The 9,333-nt window shown below is 43.4% G+C and overlaps 3 protein-coding genes; 2 read left to right on the top strand and 1 right to left on the bottom strand.

Annotated features, from left to right (window-relative positions):
- Positions 1-2,821: 2,821 nt before the first annotated feature.
- GSTUM_00003442001 (uncharacterized protein) lies at positions 2,822-3,799 on the bottom strand (the record flags this gene model as incomplete). XM_002837093.2 has 3 exons in its annotated part: positions 2,822-3,133; positions 3,222-3,474; positions 3,578-3,799. The coding sequence occupies 3 exons, from the start codon at positions 3,797-3,799 to the stop codon at positions 3,078-3,080; spliced, it is 531 nt and encodes a 176-aa protein (XP_002837139.1). The 3' UTR covers positions 2,822-3,077.
- A 30-nt stretch (positions 3,800-3,829) lies between these two features.
- On the top strand, positions 3,830-4,163 carry GSTUM_00003443001 (uncharacterized protein; the record flags this gene model as incomplete). XM_002837094.2 has 1 exon in its annotated part: positions 3,830-4,163. The coding sequence occupies one exon, from the start codon at positions 3,830-3,832 to the stop codon at positions 3,941-3,943; it is 114 nt and encodes a 37-aa protein (XP_002837140.1). The 3' UTR covers positions 3,944-4,163.
- Positions 4,164-4,899: 736 nt separating this feature from the next.
- Positions 4,900-7,497, top strand: GSTUM_00003444001 (uncharacterized protein). XM_002837095.2 has 3 exons: positions 4,900-5,574; positions 5,650-6,403; positions 6,479-7,497. The coding sequence occupies exons 1-3, from the start codon at positions 5,482-5,484 to the stop codon at positions 7,027-7,029; spliced, it is 1,398 nt and encodes a 465-aa protein (XP_002837141.1). The 5' UTR covers positions 4,900-5,481; the 3' UTR covers positions 7,030-7,497.
- The last annotated feature ends 1,836 nt before the right edge of the window (positions 7,498-9,333 follow it).

Consider the following 9,333-nt stretch of genomic DNA (forward strand, 5'->3'; position numbering starts at 1 on the left):
CTGTTGCGACATTCACACCACAGAAATGTCAAACAAACATCTATCCACCTATAACCAAGTCATAGAAAAATCCTTTAGAGATCAATGAGTTACAGCTGTAGATGAAGATATCAAGTCTCTGAAATAGAATAACACCTTTGAGGTTGTCGACCAACCAATAGAAAGATAATTGATTGATTGTAAGTGGGTTTACAGGATCAAGAAGAATACTTATAGCACTCTGGAAAGATATCAAGTAAGAGCCATTACCAAAGGATTCTCACATATTCCCAGATTCAACGTCGAAGACACTTTGGCTTCCGTTATATATTTTGAATTCCTCTGCTTCCTCCTCCCAATTAAAGTCAAAAGCAAATGGCTACCCCAACAATTTGTTAATAAATCAGCTTTCCTATATGGTAAGCTAAAAGAAGAAGTTTACATGCATCCATTACCAGGATATAGTGACCGAGAAAAAGCATAGAAACTTAAATAATTTCTCTAAGAACTTAAGTATACAGAGAACAAATAGTATGCTCTCTTCACAAATTTCTTAACCTCGAAAGGCTTTACAACATCCACATTAGACCAATGCATATTAGTTTATGGATAACATAATATTTACATTTTGGTTTACATTGAGGACATTGCAATACACTTGACCATGACACCCGAAGTGGCATCTCAAATAAAAGACCTGATAATGGCCTTCCAGATTACTGATCTAGAAGCTAACTTCCTACTCAATCTCCATATTACCTCAATACCACACAGGATCTATCTTACCTAAAAACAATACATCAAGTCAGTTCTTAAGAAGTATAGTATGGAGGACTCACGTTCTGTATTTACATCTTTACCAATAGGTAATTAACCTAACAAAGATAATGAGGAAAGTCAGATAACTAACACTTACCTATACTAACCTATCATAGGATAACCTATATATTTGACAACCAGCCCAAGACCCAACCTGGCATATACCATTTCTTTTCATTTAAAATATTCCTCATACTCTTCCAAACAACTTCTTTAAGCTACAAAAATACATCTTAAGATACATCAATAGAACGTAACACCTTGGATTGTTCTACCCTCAAACCACAACTAATACTATTGACTTTTATGTTGACACTGACTATGCTGCCTGTTTGGAAACCCACTGATCCTTTAGTGGATACATTGTTTTATATAATGAGGCATGTATCTCTTGGAAATCGAAGATACAACCCTTGGTTACAACGTCAACCACTGAAGCAAAATACATTACAATGTACTTAGCAACAAGACAAATCCAATGGTTCCAAAAGAGTCTCCATAACATGCATCTAAATCCGCTACTCAGAATGCATGCAAACAATACTGGCGTGAATTTCCTAGCATCTAACTATCAACTCATCCATGAAACTAAACATATTAATATCCATTCTCACAAAATAAGAGAAGAATTTGATCGTGGTTCATTCACATAGTTGAAGGTCACCTCCTCAGCAAACCTTGCTAATATCTCAATCAAAATACTTGTAAAGCCAGCATACAAACACATTACAAAATACTTGGACTATACATAATCAGAGGAAGTGTTGAATCTCTTATCCACATTTATGCACATTGCTTACATACTAGATTTGTAATATTTCCCTCAAGCTATCTTAGATTTATGTAAACAATTTGGATTTTTCTTGGCAGCTTTTTACAGTTAAACATGTTCACACATATGTTTCTCTAGCAAGAAATATATTCTTACTTATATTTTTCCTAATCATATTTCTTTTATTACGAGTCAGCACACTTCTGTATATATAGGGACTACCACTCACACACTTTGCTTAAAAGAAATAAAGAATAAAGCCTCTATTAATCAACATTCAAACCAGACTATTCCTCAGACAATGTGCCTGCGATATCTACTTAATATCACCTAGTTTACTTAAGATAGATATATAATCACCCCTTTTAAGACACAGTTGCAAACACCTCTACCATAGCATCTTCCTGTAACTTGGTAGTCCTATGATATCTTCCTCTATCCTTTCTCTCCTTGCCCTCTTAGTCTTTCTTTGAGATTGTGTCTTTGACAGTTGTGAGGAGGATGTTGATCTAGTCAGAAATCTACTGGTATCCTATCTGAGGCTCATGTAACCCAAGGATTCCCCCTCCTGTAAACTTAGAGAGGTGATGGGTTGGAATAGGCTTTTTTGGATAACTGTGAAGAATAGGAGGCATAGTATTTTGCAGGAAAAACAATCAGGTAACGTGATTGGGTTTTGGTTGAGTTGATGCAATTTCTTTAGGTGGAGTTGAAAATGAGTGGGAGTAATGGGCAATGGTTGCCACGCACCTTCGCCGGTCGGTTATTTTTGTTGACGAACAATACCTTCTCTCTCCCCTTCTGTAATAGGCGGAGGCGGGAGAGAAAACTCATATTTACCCTCATCTTCATCCTATTCTGCCTCTTATATCTAAAGCTCTTCATTAAAAATCTTCCTTAAATTCTCTGTCCACTTTGGAAAAGCAGGAAGTTCACAATACGAGTGGTGGATTGTGATGACAATGAGCCTTCAGTAACTTGGATTACAAATTCTCAACCGCTGATGGATAGATGGAGGGGCCTTGACATTATTTTACAGTGATCGCTCACCAATTGGACTGCGATTAGGAGTGTTAATGTGGTAAAGGAACCCCTTTTCGGTCCCTTGTTTCTCACCTCCAGCGCGATTCACTCGACTGGTCATACTTCCTCTATCTTAACCTACACCCCGCCAATGCCGGAACAGAAATCAACGGCAATTGCCTTTCTTGAAATTCAAACTAGTTGGCATTTACTCAGCAAAGATAATCATGCGCCAAAACAATCCAAGACTGGAGATACCTACAAAGTGAAGGAGTAGGAGAGGGTAAATGGGTGGGAAGGGGTACGCAGCTATATACATCCCAGGTATGTTCACTAGATAACCCACTTGAGTCGAAAGAGGAGAAGCAACCCATAGTGGCAGTAGAAGTAGTAGAACAAAGCTTACTGAGCCAAATATTGGCGCGCGATCCATCAACCAAACCCAACCGGATAAGAGTGTCCCTAGCTCTGGAATGGTATCGGATTAGGTCTCGTGCTTCTTACTTATTGGTGGTGGAAACCTCAACCGAAATCGTTTGTCTGTGATTTCGGAATCGTCTAGCCGTCAATTACGCCGAAGCGGAAGAAATAGACAAGGGGGTGTAGATGATATGAGGTAAAGACATACCCTGATTCTTGACCGAATACAAAAAGTTCACGATAACGTCGTTCTCCTGGATCGGCTGTGCATTGAAGTTCTTCCGTACCGCCGTGGCCAGCGCCTCCCTTCCGATCCGAACCCTCGCTCTCGCCGGCGACCTCCGTCCGACACCCGTGGATAGCACAGTGTTATTAAAGCCTCCACTAGAACTCGGTACTGAAAGCCTGTAGGCGTAACGGTATCGATGGAGTGTTCGTATGTCGATGTCTGACCAGCCCATCTACCACGTTTCCCTCATTTGTTCTTTAGTATCTTGGTAACGCTGGGAAATGGGGGGAGATAGTGCCAGAGAAGTAACAGGGGCGGGGAGAAGAGGAACTCACTCCTTCGATACCCTCATGGGCATGGGTACCGTTAGCATTCGTGCTGGCTCCACCTCCAACCCCACTCAAGCCGGCGCCGCTATTCAGGGACTTTTCTTGTGAGCTTGGGGGAGGGTTCTGTTGCCGACGTTTGTCGATGGACTTCTCGCGGTCGGGTTTGCCGACTGAGGTTTCGGAACGGGAGTCATCATGGAGGTTGGGGCGAGGACGGGCCGGTGGCATGATGGCTGTGGAAAGAAGATAGTGTTCTAGATGATGATTGTGAGGGGAGCAAGGGAGGTGGGGGAAATGGTGAGGAATCAAGACGGGGTAAATGTTGGTGGTCAGGGTGGTGGTGGTGGTGCGACGATGGGTGGAGGTAGGTAGAATTGGGAAGTCACCGCGAGGGGACCTCTGCGTGCTGGTTGAGGCAAAGACCGATTGGGGGGTTGGAAGGACAGTTCTGGGTGAGCCGGGGAGTATTCACGATGGAAAGTCCTTGTGCTCAGGGATTGACGGAAGGTTGACAGACGCAATGAGAGAAGGACAGACAGTAAAATCTTGGAAGAAAAGGCTTATCTCAGAAAATTTAACAATACATTATTATACTCGAGTATTAGTATCAGTGGAACCAGAAGCAGATTCTGTCCTAATTGGTGAGGGTTGGGAAACGCGAATATCCACTGAAGCGCGTATTACATAATCAATCTATCCGAGCGTCAGACGCGTGACATATAACGCGTTGCCTGTCTCAGCCATGGCCGCTGGGCCCTGGAAGAAAAGTGCTCTCTTGTAAGGTACTGTACTTACTTGTAACAAGTATCAATGTTATCCCCAAACGGTAAGGTCTGAGTGTGCCAAGTGTAATTGTGACTTGTGTGATTGATCTTATTAAATTATATGGTACGAGTATTCGAAATTCCGGAAACGCAACTAAACCCATTGTGACTTGCCCGTAGCTCAACCCCCTGCGCTTCCGAGATAGTCCATTTAACGGTTCCTGTGCAACCACTCGTACAATTTTTGATGGTAATTCTTCTCCAGAACTTTTTTCCTCTGAGCCACGAGATTTGTGCGCTGACGGAGTTAAGCAGCGGATTTTTGAATCTAAAGATTAGAAAGAGGGAAGGGCCACGTCCACCCTAGGCCCATAAGGTTATCAATATGCGGTATGAGTACAGTACTCCAGTACCGGTATTGTTGGTGTGAGCGCGCATCATACTGCCGGGTACCGTACTCTCTTCCTCGTGCTCGTATCCACAACAGAGGAGATATTGTTTTCTCGCTAGCAGTGGGGTCCGTTGGTCTTTGCCACAAGAACACCGGGCCCCATAACCAAGAACCGAATGGAAAATCCGTGGCTGCGGTTCATTTTACATGCGCTGCTGTCTCTTGGAACCAGGGGAAGGCTGGGATGTTGTTTTGTTGAGCATGCAAAAAATGTTATGTTGGGACGGGCACTAGCCCAAGCGAGCTTTATCTTACTATAATTGGAAGTTTTCTGACCTAGATCCGCTGGCTGGGGCAAACCATCGCAACCTCTACCACCTCACAACAGAACGTTGGGGATGGGAGTAAGTTCCCCAAAGTCCTGTTTTCTTCGCCAAATGGGAGGAAGGAAGAGGGAATATTCGACTTGTGTTGCCAGCCCTCATCAGAAAAGGGAATAACTGTGTGCGCGAAGGGAGAAGAAAAAAAACCACCCGACCGATATCCGTATCCCTCCGTCATTTAAGATGCCCTTTGCTTCTCGCTCCTCCTCAACCGGAACAGATTTATTCTGCCTTCACTTGGACGTCAACCGCCCATCACTTGGCTGTCGTTATCTTACCTCGTTTTCTTCGCAATCGTTGCGAGAACTTTAAAAACTCCTCCCTTCACTCATTTCCTTCTGCTGCAACAGCTGAACCATCATCTCCGCTATCATGGTTCCTGCTGCTTCTTCTCCTGCTGGGCCTGCCGGGGCTGCTGCAAAGCTCCGAAAGACAAGATTAGTCGGTCCTCACATCAGTGAAACGGTAAGTTTGCTCCTAACTAACTGCAACCCCTCTAAAGCTTGCCAATACTTAAAAAGTACTGACAGTCTGGAATAGCCAATTACTTTTGGAAACCTGTGGCAACATATCAACAAACTCAACATTACCCTCATCGTCTTGGTTCCTCTACTTGGTGTTTGGGCAGCTTTCTACACCCCCCTTCGAACACTTACCCTTTGCTGGGCCGTCCTCTATTACTTCTGGACCGGTCTCGGCATCACCGCCGGGTACCATCGTCTTTGGGCTCACACCTCATATTCAGCACGCCTTCCGTTGAAGATCTTCCTTGCAGCTCTTGGTGGCGGTGCTGTTGAGGGTTCTATTCGTTGGTGGTCTCGTGATCACCGAGCTCATCACCGTTATACCGATACCGACAAGGATCCCTATAGTGTCCGCAAGGGATTGTTGTACTCACATGTGGGATGGATGATTCTTAAGCAGAACCCTAAGCGTATTGGACGTACCGACATTTCTGACTTGAATGAGGACCCCGTTGTTGTCTGGCAACACAAGAACTACCTTGCGGTTGTCATCTTCATGGGTCTCGTCTTCCCGTCCTTCGTTTCCGGATTGGGTTGGGGTGATTGGGTTGGTGGATTCGTCTACGCCGGCATCCTCAGGATTTTTTTCGTGCAACAGGCAACCTTCTGCGTCAACTCTCTTGCTCATTGGCTCGGAGACCAACCCTTTGACGATCGTAACTCTCCTCGTGATCACGTTATCACCGCCTTGGTCACTCTTGGCGAAGGATACCACAACTTCCATCATGAGTTCCCTAGCGACTATCGTAATGCTATCGAATGGCATCAATGTAAGTTTTTTCTTTTTTCTTTTCAATTCCCTTTTGGCTCTCACATTTCTCAACAATCCCCTAATAATCTTACAGATGATCCCACCAAGTGGACCATCTGGATCTGGAAACAGCTGGGTCTCGCCTATGACCTCAAGCAGTTCCGTCAAAACGAGATCGAGAAAGGCCGTCTTCAACAGCAACAGAAGAAACTCGACCGTAAGCGCGCCACTTTGGACTGGGGTGTTCCTCTTGAGCAGCTTCCTGTCATGGAATTTGAGGATTACCAGGAGCAAGCCCGGAATGGACGCGCTCTTGTGCTTGTTGCCGGTGTTGTTCACGATATTTCTTCATTCATCAACGACCACCCTGGTGGAAAGGCAATGATCAACTCCGGAATTGGGAAGGACGCTACTGCTATATTCAACGGTGGTGTCTATAACCACTCCAACGCTGCCCACAACCTCCTCTCCAACTTCCGCGTGGCTGTCATTCGTGGCGGATGTGAGGTCGAGATCTGGAAGCAAGCCTCAAAGGAGAACAAGGATGTTGATGCTGCTCTCGACAGCAACAACCAGCGCATCGTCCGAGCTGGCAACCAAGTCACTCGAATTGCCGAACCAATTGCTGCTGCTCCGGCATCATAGGCTAATGTCGCCAGATTTTGACTACCTTCTTGACTTTAATATTTCCTTGTTTTGCATCCCGGGATGGAATCAATGGGGCGGGGTTATTGTTATCTTGGATTCAGGTTGCGAAAATAGATATTCGGCCACGTAGCGCCTCGGTGACTGGGGCTTACAAATCATTGGGCCGACAGTGCGTAGTTTTCCTTTTCTTTTCCCTATGAAATGGGTTTGGGCGTCATGTGAATTTCATTTTCTTGTTTTCGACATTCATGTCGGTTTTTTTCTTCCACCCCCATGAGCCATCATGTGTCTTTAGATAGGTTGGGAGTGGTGGCGGTTGGGAGAGACCGAAAGGGCACGGACGAGGATCGGTCTCCTGAGAGCTGGCATGGGATTGTGGCTTATGGTGTAAATAGTCCCCAAAAGTACAGTACACTCTTCGGTTGGCAGAATCATTGATAGCTCGGCTTTCATACCGCTTGAGTACTATATATTGTGCGTTGACAAAATTAACTGTGATTCAACAATCGGTGGCAACCCACCCCTCTTCATCACCCCTCACTCTCAACAGTACCTAAAAAGATTGCTCTAAGTCAACTAAGAAGAAACCATTCTGTTCAGTTTGCTATTTTCAATAAACTACACCTCCTCTTCTTTGCTGTCATGCCAAAAAACCTATTCCCTCTACACATCTCTCTAAGTTTACCAGTAGGAGGATTCACGGGTTATACCAGACTAAGATGAGATATCAGCAAATTTCCGACTATCTTAATATCCCCTACCCTACTGTCAGAGACACAATTGCAAAGGGACATCAAGAGGGCAAGGAGAATAAGGGTAGAGGAAGACATCCTAAAACTACCAAGTCACAAGATGATACTATGGTGGAGGAAGCTCTTAAAAATCGCCATACTACCTATTCTGACATTGTTGAGCAAGTTGCTCCCAAGATTTCTAGTAGAACAGTAAGGAGAACACTTGAAAAAAAAACATCTTAGAAAGTAGATGGCACAAGAGACAGTTTATTTGAATGAGCATCTAGCTCTAAATAGGTTAGAACAGGTATTACCTCAGAGGAATTGGACAAAGGAGATGTGTAGAAGAAAGGCAATATGGGGAAATGAGGTAGCTGTGGAAAGAGAAGAAGAAAAGAGGAGATATTGGGTTTTGAGATACCCATATGAGAAATGGAATAAGAATTATGTTGAACATAAGGCTAGGAGAGGGGAGAGAGGGATTGGCCAGATAATAACTGGTTGCTCTTATAGACAAACTCATAGTCTTTTTTTACCTGTTTTTCCTGATCCTTCTTCTGCTAGGAGTGGAGTTACTGGGAAGTCAAGTATTGATGATTATAATTATTCTGACTTTCTAGGGATATGGGAGAATATCAGAGAAAAGGCTAGAGAGGAAGAGATATTTTTTATCATTGATAATGCTAAGACTCACTTGCCTTTTAGGAGATGGCTCAGAGGGCAGTGAATTACACAGATGGAAATTCCTACTTATTAACCAAATCTCAATCCAATTGAAAATATTTGGTCTCTGGTGAAAGGTAAACTTCACAAGCACCACCCTGAGCTATATTTTATGAAGGATGATGTCAACATAGTCAAGAAGGCAATAGTAGAGGCCATCACTCATTGTTGGAAACTTCACAACCTAAAGATTTTTGATACTTTAGCTAGATTAATAGTGGATAGAATAGAGACAATTATTAAGGCTGATGGATGGTATACCAAATATTAATTTCTACTATGTATTGATATCTTTTAATTTTTTTTTTTGGTTTTCGTGATAGTGGATTGGTTGGTGAGTGTGGTTGTCATCACTGAAGACTCTCTTCTATTGAATTGCGGTTAATTTTGTCTACATATAATACTAGCAAAATGCCCTCAAGACCCGAGGAGGGAGGAAATGAAATTATGTCCTACAATTACCTACACGTACCCATGTTGTTCAATTATTATATTTCCCTCTATTTTTACCCTCCTGTGTCTGTGACCTGATATGTAGCTCCAATACCTATTCTGTAGCTAGAGTGTCTCCGTCGTGCATGCCGAGTATGGGCCAGTACTACAGTAGTCTATATATCATATGGGACGGCCACAGGAGTGATTATTGCCATGCTTGACAACTGTGTTCGCCTGCCAACCACTCGCCAACATCAACTTCCTATACAATATCAAGTATGCTTAGAGATGTAGAATTTTGTATAGAACACCTCAAATGAAAGATAAATATAAAATATTAATTAAATTAGGTAATTTATGGTGTAACTGACCATGATTGTGAAACGAATCAGTGCCAAGATGACTACTC

The sequence above is a fragment of the Tuber melanosporum genome (assembly GCF_000151645.1).
Source record: "Tuber melanosporum whole genome shotgun sequence assembly, scaffold_172, strain Mel28".
NCBI classification, from domain to species: Eukaryota; Fungi; Ascomycota; class Pezizomycetes; order Pezizales; family Tuberaceae; genus Tuber; species Tuber melanosporum.